General features: G+C 47.2%; 1 protein-coding gene across 2 annotated transcripts in view; it reads right to left on the bottom strand.

The window, feature by feature from the left end:
- WDFY4 (WDFY family member 4) overlaps window positions 1-17,014 on the bottom strand; it is a 295,982-nt gene that overhangs the window by 20,292 nt on the left and 258,676 nt on the right. For both annotated transcript variants that reach the window (XM_043596828.1, XM_043596827.1), the window contains exons 51-53: window positions 16,728-16,837; window positions 7,392-7,545; window positions 4,881-4,972 (exon numbers count right to left, since the gene is read on the bottom strand). In XM_043596828.1, the coding sequence (XP_043452763.1) occupies window positions 4,881-4,972; window positions 7,392-7,545; window positions 16,728-16,837 (356 nt within the window). The remainder of the gene's footprint in view (window positions 1-4,880; window positions 4,973-7,391; window positions 7,546-16,727; window positions 16,838-17,014) is intronic.

The raw sequence follows: 17,014 nt of genomic DNA, 5'->3' as shown, positions 1-17,014 counted from the left end.
GCATGCAATGGGCAAGAGCATTTCATCCACACACCTAAAGGGTAAGTCTATGATGACCTTGAGGAACATCTGCCCATGTGCAGCCTTCCCATCTCCAAGGAAGGTGGACAGAAGAGTTTCCAGACTCAGCCATAAATAATTACTCTGAGCTTACATCCTCTGAATGGGACCTAAACCTCAGCCCACTCAGGAACACGGCTCCTGTTGAAAGTCAGCAATATCTCTCTTCAACTAAAGGTGCCATCTGATAGGAAGCACAAAGAAGTTTAGTGGGGGAGCCCAAGCATGCTCCATCCTGCACGGGTATAGCCCAGATGAATGATGCCAGCTCAGATTAGGGCACCCAGATTGGCAATATTCCTCAACAGTTGCCACACATGAGCAAGAGGAAATGTGAGCCAGTGTGTAGATTTCCCAGTTCACCTGAAAGATAGCACTTTTATCTAAGCAGAGCCCAACTTCAGGGCTGGGTCCCCAGACCTAAAGCCATTCGTTTGGGATTGTCTAAGCACCCCTTCGTTGATCCTCTGGGTGGACATGCCACGTTAGTTTTCTGAGGTATATGGCCAAAGTGGCTTCAAGAAGGCCACAGGCCAGGACATCCGACCTTTCCTCTGGACATTTTTTCCTACCACTATAACCAACACATAGCCCATATCTTTAAGCTCTTCTAGAGCATCTCTTCCACCTCCTTTCTTTAGATGAAGCCTGGCTCTCCCCAAGATTCCAGTGGTAGCTACTTGCTGAGTTACATGCCATGTGTCTTGGGGCCCAGAGGTGGTGTTGGTGTCCTCCCTGATCCACATCGCCACCTGCGGACCATTGTTCCTCTACCTTCTTGCTAAAAGAACAAACAGTCTACTCCTCTGTGGTTTACAAAATTGAACTCTTCCCCCCTCCTCATCATCACTGCTGCCATCTGCCAACTCTTTGTCTCACTAATCAAACATGGTGACTCCTGGTCATGCCCTCCCTTCTTCTCCCTCACTGATTTCAACGTTTCACATCTCAGTTCCTAAGTGATACTTCTCCAATGACTTTGCCTCCACTCCTAAAGCTACCTACTCCTACAGACACATCTTAACTCATGTCAGTATCCATAAGTGCTCTCTCTTCAGAATCTCTCATTCAAACATCCCTGTTGGTGAAAGCCACTTCTTCGCCTTGCTGATCATTTAACTACTCCCTAAGACTATTCTTCTGCTTTGTCAAAACTTCTAGTCTCCTCACCCTTTTACTTCTTTGCAATCTATCAACACTCCCTTATCTTCAGCAACACCTTGATGCAGCTTAGATTTAGCAGTTTATCATTTCAATAACATTCTGCTCAATGCATCTTGTTATGCTATTGAATTGTGCGTACTGTCTTTTCGCAGCACTCTGAACCAACTCAAATATTTTCTGTCTTCATGCTTACACCAGAGTATCATCACACAAGAGGGCACACTGATTATCCCATAATCTTTGGTCACCAATTTCAAATGGACACTGAACATTGCCAGAAAACCTAGGAATGTTTCTCTGGTCAACTCATGCTTAATCCCTCAAGATGACTACTTTCTCCTTACCTCTGACCCTCTTCCACTGTCTATTTTCAGCCACCGGCCATACCTCCTACTTTCCAGAGAAAAGCACAGACACCAGTTGGAAATTCCCACATCTTTGTGACAATACATATAAACTAACTTTCATCTGCAACCACCTTCCCTCCTACTTAACTCAGGAATCTGACCCACCTTTTGTCTAAAGCTAACCCTCTACCTGTGGTTTGGATTCCAAATACTCCTGCTTTCTCAAGAATGTATTATTCCTTTCCTTGTACACCCAACCTCTCTTTCCCACTACCTTTTAAACTTGCTTCTTAAAATAAAAAAAAAGAAAACCGTAATATTTCCTCAACTTTCCATCTCCTCCAGGTACTATTCTCTGTCTTTATTCTCTCCTTCACAACAAGGGTTTTCATTACCCAACCTTATCATTTCTGTTTCCTTATTATCATTCATTTCCTCTATTTCTTCACATGGACTTGAGTTACTGTCTTTTACTTTAGGATAAAGAACTCCTTTTAGTATTTCTTGTAGGGCAGATCTGCTAGTGATAAATTCTTTTAGTTTTATTTATCTGTGAATGTCTTAATTTCTTCATTTGTGAAGAATAGTTTTGCTGGCTATAAAATTCTTGGCTGATAGTCTTCGAGCACTTTGAATATTTCATACCACTGCCTTCTTGCCTCTATGATTTCTGATGAAATATTAGCTGTTAATCTTATCAAAGATATCTTGTAAGTCATGAATGCTTTGTTGCTTTCAAGACTCTTCCTTTGACTTTCCTTTTCAAAAGTTTGATTATGATGTGTTTAAGTGCAGATCTCTTTGAGTTTATCCTACTTGGAATTTATTGAGTGTTTTGGATGTATAAATTAATACTTTGCATCAAAACTGGGATGTTTGTGAACATTATTTCTTCAAATATTCTTTGTGCCCCTTTGTCTCCTCTCTTTCTGGTACTTCCATTTTGGGTATGTTGGTGTTCTACAGGTGCCTAGGCTCTGTTCATTTTTCTTCATAATCTCCTCCTGTTCCCCAGACTGGATAATCCCAATTGATCTATCTTCCAAGTTTGTTGATTCTTTCTTCTACCTGCTGTTGATCCCTTCTAGTGAATTTGTCATCTCAGTTACTGTGCTTTTCATCTCCACAATTCCTATTTGGTTCCTCTGCACAATTTCTATGTCTTTATTTATATTTTCATCATAGTCATAATTTCCTTTAGGTCTTTAAATGTGGTTTTAATTATTTGAACATATTTACAATAGCTGATTGAAAATCTTTGTCTAAGAAGTCCAAAGTTTAGGCTTCCTCAGGCACAGTTTCTGTTGACTGCTTTTTTTTCCCCTCTGTATGGGTCACACTTTCTTTTTCTTTGTATGTCTCATGGTTTTTATGGAAAACTGGACATTTTAGATAATATGATGTGTCAACTCTGGAAATCAGATGTTCCCCTTTCCCCAGGGTTTGTTGCTATTGTTACTGTTTGTTGTTGTTTGTTTAGTGACTTTACTGAACTAGTTCTATAAAGTCTGTTTTTTGTTGTTGTTGGTGGTGGTGTATATGGCCACTAATATCTCTGCTCTGTTAGTTTAATGGTCATCTTATGACTGGATAAAGATTTCTTTAAATGCTTAGAACCAGTAAGTCTTACAGTCTTTGTCCAGGAAGGGGCTCTGTGTGCATGCTAGGGCATGGCTTCAGAGCCAGCAGCTGCCTGGTAAACACTGCCTTTACCTCTCATATCCTGCTTGCACGGAGCCTCAGTGCTGGCCAGAAGTGAAGCCTAGGCCCTACGAAGCATGAACACAGCCTTATGCATGAAAACGTCCCTACAGATGTGTGTGTTCTTCTAGGTTCCAGGAATATTTTGAAGTTTTTTCAAGGCCTCCTATAAAGACCTCATTCCCTAGTTTTTCCACTTAGGCTTTTTGGTTAGCTTATTGTTTGCCCAATTATATCCACTGCTTCTGGAAGCAAGAGTGTTAAACAATTGTCTCTGGTTTCTTTTTTCACAAAGGCCACTAAAGTAAAGGCTTTTGCATGATGCGGGCTCTGAGGTCAAATAAAGACAGCCTTGCTGGTGGGGTCTTTCAGGGAACCATTGACAGGTCAAATAACGACAGTTCTCTGGGTATGGGGTTTTGAAGGAGCGCCAACTCCATTCTTCCCCCTCCAATGGACTCCTAGGCTGTTGGCTTCCACTGTTATTGTGGGCTATTGGTTTTCAAGACTACTATGGAGCTGAAGAGGAGAAATGAGAATAGTGTTAAGTTAAAACATCCAAAGCTTGCTATTCTTACAAAGATTCAGTCATTTTTCTCCTCAAAGGAATACTCTCCTGATCTTTCCAAGCTTCTGGTTAATTTCAAGGGTTCTGAAAAGTTCGTTATGACAATCTTTGCCATGATTCTTATTGCTTTTATGGAGTAAAAGATTTTCAGAGATTCCTACTCTGATGTTTTCAATGACATTGATCGTTAACATCCTAACCCACTCTAAGTTAATCTTTACTCCACCAAAAGAGGTCTCCCCCTTGTTGTTACCACCCAGTTCCCCTGGGTCACACCTCTAATCTACATCTGATGGCACTTAATGTCTATCCTGTGTAGCACTTTGTGAAGTTATAATTTCCCTCTTATTCGTGTGGTTATTTAATCAAGCTGTCTCCCCACTAGATTATTAGCATCTGCAGTCGGGCCTGTAGAGTGAACCTGCTCACTCCCTCCAAGCCAATAACTTTTCTGAGAACATCTTAGCAGAGGGCTGCTGCCACCTAAAGGTCAAGTTCATTTCTGGTCCAACTACGCAAGACCAGTGACTTGTGGGATAGATGACTACCATTACTAAATTTCCGGAGGCAAGGATAAACCAGGGAAGAACTTTCTCCTGGCCAAGGGAGAAGGAGAGAGGAAAAGGTGTGGCTTTGTTGTTACCAGTCAGGCCCACCACAGATTCTTTTTTTCTTTTTAGGTACAATTTACACACAATAAATTTCACCCGTTTTATACAGACCGCTCAATGTGTTCTGACAAATGCATTCAATCATGTAACTACCACCATAACCAAGATATAGGACCTTTACATCAATTCTAAATGTTCTCTTGTACTCCTTTTCCATCATTCCCTGCTCCAGAGCCCAGAACACAAGCTTTTTCCTGTTAACCTGGAGCATGGAGCCTAGCACATTCTTTGAGCTCTCTAGACCTAAGAGCCCCAGAAGTGCTTGTCATGAGCCCTCTGCTTGCAAAGAAAGCCTCCGTGGAGATTGAGAGGATACTGTGGTCTTTATTCAGGATTCCAGAGGTTCTGGTGTGACCCTGGTCAACTCACCTGTCTGTGCAGGCTGATGAATTTCCGAGGGTCTCCATCAGCCCAGGGAGGGAGTTGCACGTCCCCCAGGGCTGTCCCATCCTGCATGCAGCCTGAGTGGGGTGAGAAACAACAGGACTTTGGGTAAATGGGAGCCCGAACTGGGCTAACAACCAGGGGATACACACACTGTGCTGTTCAGGACTGCTGATTCCACGTAGATCAGTCCTGCACAGGCCTTACTGCTTCCTGCTTCTTCTGTCTGTGTGTCCCCACCCTTATCTGCTTGGAATATTCCTTCTTGGTCTCCAAGACCTCAGCCATCCATAAGACCCTCCTTGCTTCCCAGACAGGTTTGTGCGTGATTCACAAGTCCTATAAAATGACAGTAGTGTCGACATTGTTTGTATGTCTTCCTTCCTGCTACTCTGTACCTTTTCATCTGGGCGCTTTTTATCCATTGCTAAAACAGTAAGGAGATCATAACAATAACAGTAAAAGCTATCGTATTTTGAGCACCTCACTATTCCAGGGCACTATGCTAGGTGCTTGGCACACATCATCTTATTGAATCTTCATTTAACGTTATAATTTATGCATTTTCTCTCCATTTTTAAAGTGAGGACAGCAAGGTTTTTTAGAGGCAGCTTCCCCAGACATTAGAAAGAGGAGTCTGGATCCAAGCCCAAGTCTCTCTCCTACCCATTAGCTGCACAACCTTGAGCGTGTTGCTTAACCTCTTTGGGATTCACTTTACCTACCTGTTACCAAACCTCCCCCCTCTCCACCCAAGGCTGGTAGAGAAATGCTCACAATGTGCTCAGAAAAACTCCAGGCAGACGATGGTCGCCCAGTAAATACTAGTTATGGTCTTGCTTAAACCCTGCAGTGCCCTCACGGTGCAACAAGAATAAAACCTTCTTCTCCTCTCTCTGGCCTACAGATTTGTGCCTGACGTGGCTTTTCTTACCATCCAGCCTCAGCTCACCTGTCACCAACTCAGGCGGCCCTTCCTGGGGCCCAGCATAACATGGGGCCCTCTGAGTCACTCTTGAACCATTTTCCTACCTTGTTTCCTCGTAAAAATTCTCAGCAACAGACAGTATTTCGCTTCCTTATTTGTCTATATTTTCTATCCCTTCCTGCATCCCCGTACAGAATGTAAACACCTCCGGGACAATCTGTCCCAGGAGGCCCAACTAACTAAATCCCCAATGCCTGAAAAAGTTTCTGCATACAGTAGGTGCTCAATAGCCCCTTGTTCCTGACTTCCCTGAGGACACCTGGTCATTGGCACGTGTGTCATTTCGGCAGCTGAGCTCCTGTCCGTCTCTGCAGAAAGCCTCATCTTTCTTTCCAGGGCAGGAGTGGTGCTGTCCCTCGAGCACCGTCCTCACCCCAGGCTGGCTTCCGTCCCTGACGTGGGCCTCCCCACATCTTGTGGGAAACACCCTTGGTGTCTGTCAGGGTCTCATCCCAGATGCAGGTGAGACATCTGAGACTCTGAACACTGCTCAGTCCACCGAGTCCCACGGGGTCCAACTTGCTGAGTGTGGGCTTGGGCTGGGCACGTTTTCAATGCCCCACAGGTATTCTGGCCCCAAAACACAGCAGAAGAGGTAAGTACCCAGGGCAGTGGCCGCATCTCGCCCGCCCCCCCCCCCACCCGCCCCCCGGCATCCGCACCTGCCCTGGCTCAAGGTGCATGCCCCTGTGTGCTGTTTGGAGGGAGGAGGGTCCGAGGAAGGGGACCTCCGGAGCACAGGTGTGTGCTCGTGACAGTTCGCGAGTGCCCTCCGCAGGGGGAGTGACCCCATCATTTTTCCCTTGTGGGGAGAGTCGCCCACCCCCTGCCCCGGGTTCTGACCACATATCCCCTTCCACAAGTCACCCTTATATCTGCAGCAGAGCTCTCCCAAGGTACACACACAGTCACCAGAGGCCTGCTCACTGGGGCTTCCTGAAATTTTTGTTGCTCTTCTGAACCAGTAAGTGAGAAGGCATAGTTCATCCTGGGGTGGGGCCCGAAGCACAGGAAAGAGGAAAAGCCACCAGCGTCCCCATACAACCACCTTTACATGCCATCTAGCAAGAAATCCATCCCAGGAGGCCCAGCTTCTCTGGGTCCAACTCACGGAGTCCAGGGTAACCCATTTGTGGGCCACAGAGGAAAACAGGGCCACAGAGGGGTGGAGGCTTGCCCAAGGTCACGCAGTAAGGCAGTGCTAGAACTGGCTGTTAGCATGGCATCTCGCTGTAGCCTGAGGCCTGGGGACACCCCACAGGAAGGATCGTGAGTGGGGCCGGGGCTCAGAGCAGCCTGGGGCCCAGAGTCCTTCCTTGGTTCCCACCTCGCCTTCGAGTGCTGCCATGGAGGGGAGACCTCACAACAACCACGCTGGTCTGGGGAAGGACCTGTTTGTCTAGTTGCTCAGCAAAGATATTGATGAAATTAGTCATTACTGATGAGCTTCAGGGGAGCGATCCCTGCACTGCCCAGCCCACCCTGGCCACACCCCGGCCTCCACTCACCGAACTCCACAGCATTGCAGTTGACTAGGAACTCGGGGAGGTAGAAGAACTCTGGAGTCAGCTCCCTGACGTCACTCATGTTCTCTCTGGAGGCCGACTCCCAAGCATTCTGTACGCTGTGGAACATTCTGTCTGCCACATCAAAGCTTCCACCCTGCGAGGAAAAGGGGCCAACGTGATCACTGGTGTGCAGTGAGAACTCAGACTGTGTGGGCACCGCCTGTGTGTGCCTCACTCATCTGCTCTGCCACTGAGGCACAGGTTCCGCCATGGGAGCTTTCTTTCCTTTCACGTTCATGCATGTTTGTTCAACCATCCTTGCATGCATCCCATGGGTTCGTCGTGCATCTATTCGCTCAGCCATTCTCCGGACCCTTGCACAACAGGCTTCCCCAGAGCTGGGCTCAGATCAGAGACAGGAAAACCGGGGTCTTTCCTCTGCCCATTCCCCACATTTGCAAAGGGCCCATTCTGAATCAGGCACAGACAGGATACAAAGACCCCACTACACCCCAGAGAGGGGGCCAGCCATACCATGTGGGGATTCCAAGGTTCCTGGAGGAGCCGACCCCTGGTGAGTTTGCAAGCCTGGTGAGAGAGAAGACGGCAGAGTGTTCCGGGCAGAGAGGCAAGGCCAAGGCCAGGAGCAGAAGCAGAAGAAAGCAGGCTAGGTCAGGGCCCTGCTGACATCTAACAGAGCAGCCCGACAAGAGACAACAGGTCTGAGGATGAAGAGCTGGAGGCACACCAGCCTCCCAGAGACAGGAAGCCAGTCCGTGAAGTCAAGATGTCTGTATGCTCTCCACGGCCAGCCCTGGTTCCAAGGCCCATTTCCACAGGTGGCCTGATGCATCCCAGCCTTGGAAACTAGCATTGGACCAGGAAGACTTAAAGCAAATTCTTTCCTTGGATTCCCTGCTCTTCTCACCTGAATCATTAAATCTCTTTAGTTGATGTTACCCTTATTTACCAGGTGGCCTTGGGGCTGGGAAGAGGAAGAACGTCCAGGCTTTGTGTCTCCTGAAGTTTAGGGTCATCCCAAAAACACCTCCCTGGGATTGAATAGTTCACTTGTCCCCATCAAGCTGGGCCTTTGTTCAACCAGAACTCCTCCTCCTTCTGCCAACTTCTACAGAGTTCTTGTGGCCCAAGAACAAACGGGTAGAACCCAGAAGGACGGTGCCCTCCTGTGCCCCCATCAGCTCCCTTCACTTCGCAGAGGCTGAGGTTTCTTGTCAGCATTTACCTAGGGAAGCTTTTGGGTAAGCAGCTACAGCAGTGGACGAAGGGTAAAGACGGGCCAAAGCTTTCTCTTGGCAAGTCTGCTCTATGTTAGGTCCTTTATACAAACAGAGAGGATGGTTCTTAATCTTCATAGCAGGTGTATGAGGAAAGAATTGTACTTCCATTTTGCAGACCAGAAAACTGAGACTCCTGTAAGTTTACTGGTTTTCCCAAGGCTATCAAAGCAATGAATGGCAGAACCAGGTCAAACCCATGGATGCAACACCAGAGGATATACTTTCTTTGCCCTTGTGCCAGTTTATTGGGGGAATCCCTGGGTCTGGGGGCAAATGTGATCTACGACGTGTGGGGCAAGGGGTCTCAGCTCCTTCTGCAAAGGGACAGTCTGCCACATGCCTGAAGCAGGCCACACTTGGGCATCTTGGTGGTCTGATCGGTTTTCCGAGTCATACCTGAGGATCCATTGAGATCCATGGGTCATTCTCTGCACATGGACAGGGACACCGAGAAAGCCAGTTGCCCCTGGAGTTGCAATTGAACACGGTACCTGGGCAGCTTAAGGACATGGCTTTTCTCCAAGGTCACTTTGCTCTTGGTGGACGTTAGGGGATGGTGCCCACCATCAGATTCAAATTGAAATGGAAACAAAATAGGGGGAGAGCTTTTAAATAAATCTGCACCTAACAAGTCGCTCATTGAAACATATTAAGAGCTTCGTATATTTAATCTGCAGCCCGAGTCTTAACATCCGCAGGAGATTGATGCCTTCTCGTCCTCCTGTATTCCTTTTGTAGCTTTTATGAGTGCTGATGGTAATCTCCTGAGAAACAATATGATTTGGTAATAAAAAGATTACCTGTATTAAATAAAAATAATATATACATAGGAAATATTGTTAGTGCTACAAATCTGGTTAAAGATATTACCACAAAGAAAAATGTTATTTTTTTCACAGCTGTCTAATGCATTTTAGCAAAAGTAATATCTTTAAAACTTAAGCCTGTATTATTTATAAAGGAAGCAATAACTGATTTTCCTATTTCCTATATTAATAAATGCATTTGCATACATTTGTTTCAAAATTAATGGGTTTTCTCCCCTCTGCAATACAAAAGAAATGCCAAATTCCCTAGAAGAAAAAGTACAGCTGCTTTGTTTCTTGTACTATAAGTCTGTGGGTTGATACAAACTCTGGTGGCTTCCAGCAATGAGTCCCAGCCAGGACTAGGTTTTCAGGAAAGGAAGGAAGGAGAAAAGGAAGAGAAGGTAGCAAAAAGGAAGGGAGAGAAGCAGCGAGGCAGAGAGGCACCATGAAGTTCTACAGAGTGCCGCCATCAGGAAAGCCCAAAACAAAATAAAATAAAACCACAGCAAAATTAGGTCTAGAGACTGGATGGAAACAAAAGGATGAGAGAGAATTACTGTGCCAAGATTTGCTCCTAAATCGATTCTGCAGATACTCTTGAATATCAAGAACAATGAATCCTATGTGTATCCAACACACTGAAAAAAAACAATAGTAAGATTATAATTATCTATGAAGGAACAACCTCTAACATTGGCAGAAGACTTTTCCCATGTGACTTTAAAGCTAGAAGGCAAGGCAGCCAAGGCTGGAGGTTTCGGAGGCAAAAGGTACAGGCTTTGGATTTTATGTCCAACTGATATCACTCCTTCATGAAGATGCCAGAAAGATATTCTAAATATTTAAAGGGCTCAAAAACAATATCACCCTAGGTATCTTTCCTCAATTAAAATACGTCAAGAGGTGCAAAATTTTGCTACCCCGGACGAATCAAAATGGAAAACAAAATAATGGGGAGAGAAAGGAACAATAAGGACTTCTGCTGGAAATGGACATGATTTAAAATTAGAAGTCCATGATTATGATACGTCTATTAAAACTGGAAACAGTCTTGAAAGGAGTGTTCCTTGTGTGTGAGACCAGGAAGTCTGTGTGCACCTGTGTCCCAGGGTAAGCATTTCAATAGCTACATTCTTAAATTCTCCAGTCTGCACAGGGAAACTCTGTTGCAAAATAACCATTCAACTCTTGACCAACACCCTCAGGAAGTTCAGCAATTACATGCACTCAAGGATACTTACACACGGGTATTTGTACATGATAGAAAGTCTATTCTTCCTTTCCCATGGGACTGACCCAAATCAACCCACTGCCACATCCAAATGATGGGATTGGTTTTATGAGCTGGCTGACAACCCATTCTCGTGACAGATGTTCTTTCCAGTAATTTAAGTGTCCCATGTAAACAAATCACTTACAGGACGCTGTGTGCACATCAGTTGATCTAAGCGGCTGTCCTTTGTCCATCAAAGGGGCAGTGTGCAGCAAGAGAAGAGAGCACCCTAGCTGTGGAACCAGGCGGCCTTGCCTGGAATTTCAGCATTACTTACACTATGAACACCAGCGAGTTTATCTTATCTTATCTTATCTTATCTTATCTTATCTTATCTTATCTTATCTTATCTATATTATGGAGAGAGAGAGAGAGAGAGAGAGAGAGAGAGAGAGAGAGAGAGAGAGAGAATCCCAAATAGCTCCATGTCCCAAATGGAAGCCAACGTGGGGATCGATCCCATGACCCTGGGATCATGACCTAAGACGAAATTAAGGGTCGGACACAACTGACTGAACCACCCAGGCACCCCAGAGCAGTGAGTTTTTCAAAGTCTTAATGTCTACCACACTCTTCTCCACAACCTTGGGTGACTGTTACAGGTGTGAAGATATGTATGTGTGAGCACATGAGTGTGAGTGTGTGTATGTGTGTGTGAGGTGCCTCCCACAGGGCCAGGGACACAGGAAGAGATGCCCACAGAGCCCCACCCCTACGCCCCTCTCCCTTCACAGACTAGGAACAAAGGAGCAATCCTGGGCTTGGGCCCTGACCTCAGTGTGCTTGGGAAAGGTAACCAGGGGCTCAAAAGAAGAAGAAAAAGACTGTAAAAGTTATTGGAAGCAGAAGGTGGGATATGGGGGAAAGTGAGGAGGGGTGGGGTCCTGGGACAGGGGCAGGAGGAAAAGAGCAAGAATATCATCAGGGCAATTTGGAGACACCACCACCTCCAAAGAAATGCAGGGGTGAATGTGTGCAGTTGAGAGAGAGCTGGGCTTGACCTTCTGCAGGCTGCTTCACAAAAATGCCAGGCTTGGGGTGCCTGGGTGGCTCATTCAGTTTATGCTCAGGTCAGGCTCAGGTCATGATCGCACAGTTCATGAGTTCGAGCCCCACGACAGGCTCTGTGCTGACAATGTGGAGCCTGCTTCAGATTCTGTGTCTCCCTCTCGCTCTGCCCCTCCCCTGCTTGTGCTCTCCCTCTTTCTCTCTCAAAAAGAAATAAACTTTTACACCAAAAAAAAAGGAAGATGCCAGTCTCTAACACCCCACTCAGTGAGCTGAGCTATAGGTCTGGCGGCGAATTTGGAAAGCCTGTGTACCAGCCGGGCTGCCTCATCAGCCTTGCTCTTGACTGCAGGTGGGCTGACCCCAGAGAAGCCATTAGCTTTTCTTCCTGTAGGATGTGGCTCTTTACTCAATAAACAAAACCCACAAAGGCATTTTGAAAAACCTGCTGCCTACTCTTACAGGGACGAGGGTGGACATATACAAAGCACTTAGAAACAGCCAAATGGGGGGCGCCTGGGTGGCTCAGTCAGTTAAGCGTCCACCTTCAGCTCAGGTCATGATCTCATGGCTTGTGGGTTTGAGCCCCGCATCAGGCTCTGTGCTGACAGCTCAGAGCCTGGAGACTGCTTCGGATTCTGGGTTTCCCTCTTTCTCTGCTCCTCTCCCGCCTGTGCCCTCTCTCTTAATAAATAAATATAAAAAAAAAAAAAAAAGAAAGAAAGAAAGAAAGAAAGAAAGAAACAGCTAAACGGTTCCCCCGCTGTATCTCCCCTAATTGCCAGCACCTACCATGTCAGAGGTTATTTTAAAGGAGTGGGGGACAGAGGTTCAGTTATTCAACACTACCAATTAGAAAGTTCTAGAGCCAGGACTTTGCCCCAGGTCTGCCTGTCTCTATTACATGTGCCCTTTCTGATGCTCCTTGTTAGGTCAGTATAATTACACCTTTGTTTTGGACACAAGTGCACCCGGACCCACGGCCCTGCGCCCACGGAGTTCCCAGGTGTTGCTCTCGGGCGGTTCTCTGTTCTCTCTGCAGTTAGCATATGTCTTCCACAAACACCAGCCATCTCACCTCAGGTGGTTCAGAAAACCCTTCCCCACCGCTGGTAACAGCTGCCTTCACACGGGCTGTGACTTAATTAACACAGCACTTTATTTCAGTTTCTTATTAAATGTAACAGCAGCAGCAGCGGGGCCACTGTGTCCTCGCTGGGGCGTGGCTGCCTTGCTCTGCCCTGCCCGGGCTGGCCTCATCTCGGCCCGGGCGCAACCTGCACTCTCGTCAGGGCATGAACAGGGCACGGCCGTGGCGGCGGTGTGGCCTCCCGCTTGCTTGCTCGACTGTCTGAGGCTCACGGGCACGGGCGCCAGGCGGGTGAGGCGCCCGAGAATGACAGCATCCCAGGAGCCAAGCCCCCAGCTCTAGCAGACAGCAGCGTCATACCTGCCAGGGAGTGGGGTCAGCAGCACACAATCGGCTTGTGGCACCGCCCATCTGCCGTATTTTCTGGATCGTAAGACTCTAGCATTGGAATACCGAGTTTGAGGCAGAAAACCAAACAGAGCAACAGGAGGAATGCATTGATTCCAGGACCAGCCCAAAGTCAGTGAGATGTAAACATGAAGGGAACAAAGCACCCCTCACCCTCGGGGATCAGAATATGCTGCACGGCAGTTCTAGGCTGTGCTGGAGGGCCCTTGCCTCTGCCCACAGCCCCGCTCAGGGGGCAGGACACGGAGCCCAAGGAACACGCTGCATCTGCCCCTTGATAGTGCACCAGCCCGCACTGGGGGCAGCGCGTGGACACATGGCTCCCCACACCAGAGGCGCTACCCTCGCCAAGCCATCAAGCGGGCAAGCAAGCCACTCTGGCTTATTCATGCTACTAAGAAGAGGCAGAGTTGGCCTAATGCATAAGAGGGAAGCATGCACCTTCTCATACTGACTTTTGTATGTCCATCTGGCTCTGGAAACGTCCAACATCCTCGGTTCCCTGCCCTCCAGATAAATAAACAAAGAATCGCGCCTGGATTCTGCACCTTCTCCACCTTTCGTAGTCTTCCCTACCCCATGGTCCATGCTGGGGATGGAGGTCTAGGCCACTGAGAATATGATCAGGCTCATTTACTTGTCACTACACAGGGGTGGAACAAAGGTCTCTTGAGAAGAAATGAGCCTGCCCCTAGGAGGCAGGGTGGGCCAGAGGAAAGAGCTGGACTTCAGGAAGATGCCAGAACATTCCTAAGGAGGTCTGTGAAGGCCCTGAGATTCCCAAAGGAGAACTAGGTGCAACCCCCCTCCCCCCAGATGTAGCCTTTCACTCATTCCCTTGGGAGATAAAATTGATCTTTTATTCTAAGGAAAAAGCAGATGGCGGGTTCTTCTTATGACCCACTAGAAGAGTCAGTTAAAAGTAGCACACATGGAGAACCTAAATGATCTCAACTCACATGGGCCAACATGCCACAGATAGATTTGAACCAGGAAAAACCTGGATTCACATCGGACTTCAACACAAGAGTCAAAGGGCTGAAACTAACATGGCTACATGTGTGCCACCCAAAAGCATATAAAATTCGTTCTATCTTGCACTGGTTTAGACCATCTCAAACCAGTCACCAGTGGACCAAATCAGCTTAAAAAGGTCAAACTAGGGGCACCTGGGTGGCTCAGTCGGCCCTGACTTTGGTTCAGGTCATGGTCTCGAGATTGATGAGTTCGAGCCCCGCGTCAGGCTCTGTGCTGACAGCTCAGAGCCTGGAGCCTGCTATGGATTCTGCTTCTCCCTCTCTCTCTGTCCCTCCCCTGCTCGTGCTCTGTCTCTCTTGCCTCAAAAATAAATGAACATTAAAAAAAAAACCTCTTTTTTAAAAAAAAGTCAAACTAGTTGTGACTAACTTCAAAGTGGTCTTAACCCAGTATCTTTGTGGGTTCGCAGCACACCTGTTTCACCTGGCTCATGCCATCTCCGAATGCTTCTATGTGGTCCAGACTGTCTTGAGTTAGCATAGCCCAGAGGGGACCAGCTTGAACAAGTTCAGGCTTGCTCACACTACATCTGGCTGATTGTAGGGAGAAGAAAGGAAGTAACAGTGATTGATCACCTACGTAGTGTCAGGCCCTGAGCTAGGGGCTTTACCCCCATTTCCTTATTCAATCTCAACTGCTCAGGGAGCTGTGCATAATTAACCCTCATTTTCAGGGGTAAAATAACTTGCAGAAGATTCTGTATCTGTTAAGCAGTAGAGCTGGCGTATAAATCTTAGAGCTGACACCTTTTCTATTTCACTGTGCCCCCTCTCCATTGAAAGGACCCTTAGTAACAGGTAGGGATGGGGATTTAGCGCATTAGGCTGAAGGGACAAAAGAAAGCTTTTAAAGCATCCAGAACTGCCTGGAGGGAACGCCGTAAGGGCATGCATCACCATCATCATCGACAGTGATCATCGCTTCTTGTGGATTAATGAGCAACATCTGGATGGGATTCCTGGCATGGGCTAGAGCTCTGGGACCGTTTGTTCTCCAAACCAAACTTACTTAAAATGCTTGTTGCCTGAGAAAGGCTCAGGGGAAGCACACTTATTATTTTTGAGTGAATTTCCAGGGAGAGAAGGTTATACAATGTCTAGACAATCCATGCCTTTAAGGAGAACGAACACTGAGCCAAGAAACCAGACAGGAGGGATTTTGCTCCTTATGGGAGAAATCACCTTGACCTTGCCTAACCCGTTGCTGCCCGGGGCTCAGGCGTTAGATTTAGTGCTGACCCAAGGTAGCCTTTGGTCTCTCAGGGGCAAGGTCATCTGAGCACAAGAGCAACCTTGTTGGTGAGGTCAGACCAAAAACCACAGTTCCTGGAATACTCGTGGTTTCTCTCTGATGAACTTTGCTATCGGAGTAAGTCTGTGCATTTTCAGTGGCCTGTTGCCCACCATGGCTCGAGCCTTCCTCTCCATAGGACACTTGTAAGGCCCGGAGCAGGTGAGGCTTTACACTTGGGCTGTGTGCTGCATTCACTTTGGAGTTGACTGAGCCAGCTGGCTGCAGCTGGGCTACCCAGTGGCTCTCCCCAGTCAAAAACTGTGCCCCTGGGACAATCTGGGAAGCAGGATCCCAGTGATAAGGTCAGAAGGGAAAGGGAGAAAATAGACTTCTCAGCTGCCTGCAAAGGACTCTGTCCCAGCAATCCCACCTGCCTTGGACAGCACCACCCACCGAGAGCCAGACTTGCTCACCTCACGGTGTACAGGGCCACCAAGGAAAACACAAGGAGGCCCAGATATATATTTAAATTGCAGATAAACAACAAATAATTTTTTTAGTAGGAGTCACTTTATCTGAAATTCGAATTTACCTGGGCATCCTGTATTTTTATTTGTGGAGTCTGGCAACCCTAAGCTGGCATGATGAATGATCTATTAGTTTATGGGTGGGTAAGTTGGTTAGTTTCTCTCTGGTTCAGCTACTCCTTATTCAAATGCTTTGTCCTTTTAAGCCTTTCAGCCTGTACTTAGCATAGCTGTCTGCATTCTGATGTCACAGTGATATTCTTTTCACTCTCCCTTCTTTGTGTTTATTTTTCCGAGTTTTGACCACTTACCTTCAAGGAAATCCTCAAGCTTTCTGCTCTTCCTTTTCCACTAAAATCTACTTATGTTAAGTATGTTTTTGCCCATATCTCTCATTCCTTATTTTTAGAGTCTTTTTGCAAGACTATTGGGCAGACATTGCAGGTGTCACTGATAATGAGCAGCCTGCCTTGGTTGGACCGCCCAGAATCCTGGAGCCAGCATCAAGTGGGAGTCACTGGCTGAAGACTGGATTTGTACCAGGGAGATCCCTGTTTCACCCAAGCCCAGCTCTTAGTCGGTGAGATATAGGTGTGTGCGTGTGTGTGTGCGTGTGCATGTGTGTGTGTAGGGGAGCAGAGGAACTCACCTGCAGAGAGCAGAAGGCCTGGGTATAGGGTGGCATCCGGACCAGGTAGGAGGCGACAATGATGGCCGAGGAGTAGTGAGTGTAGTAGTGACACTGGACAGTCATGTCTCCTGCAATGAAAGGACATGCCTGGGATGGATTTCTCACCTGGACTGGGGCAGACTGCAGACACACAGGCTCTACAGTGCTCAGGCATGAGCAGCGAGCATAAGCCCTGCTCAAGAGAGCACCCGCAGACCAGTGGAGCCTTGGTTCTGCTCACAGATGTCATTATAATTTGGCCAGGA

The sequence above is a fragment of the Prionailurus bengalensis genome, chromosome D2, assembly GCF_016509475.1.
Source record: "Prionailurus bengalensis isolate Pbe53 chromosome D2, Fcat_Pben_1.1_paternal_pri, whole genome shotgun sequence".
Lineage (NCBI taxonomy): Eukaryota > Metazoa > Chordata > Mammalia > Carnivora > Felidae > Prionailurus > Prionailurus bengalensis.
This window is presented reverse-complemented; position numbering and strand designations above follow the sequence as displayed.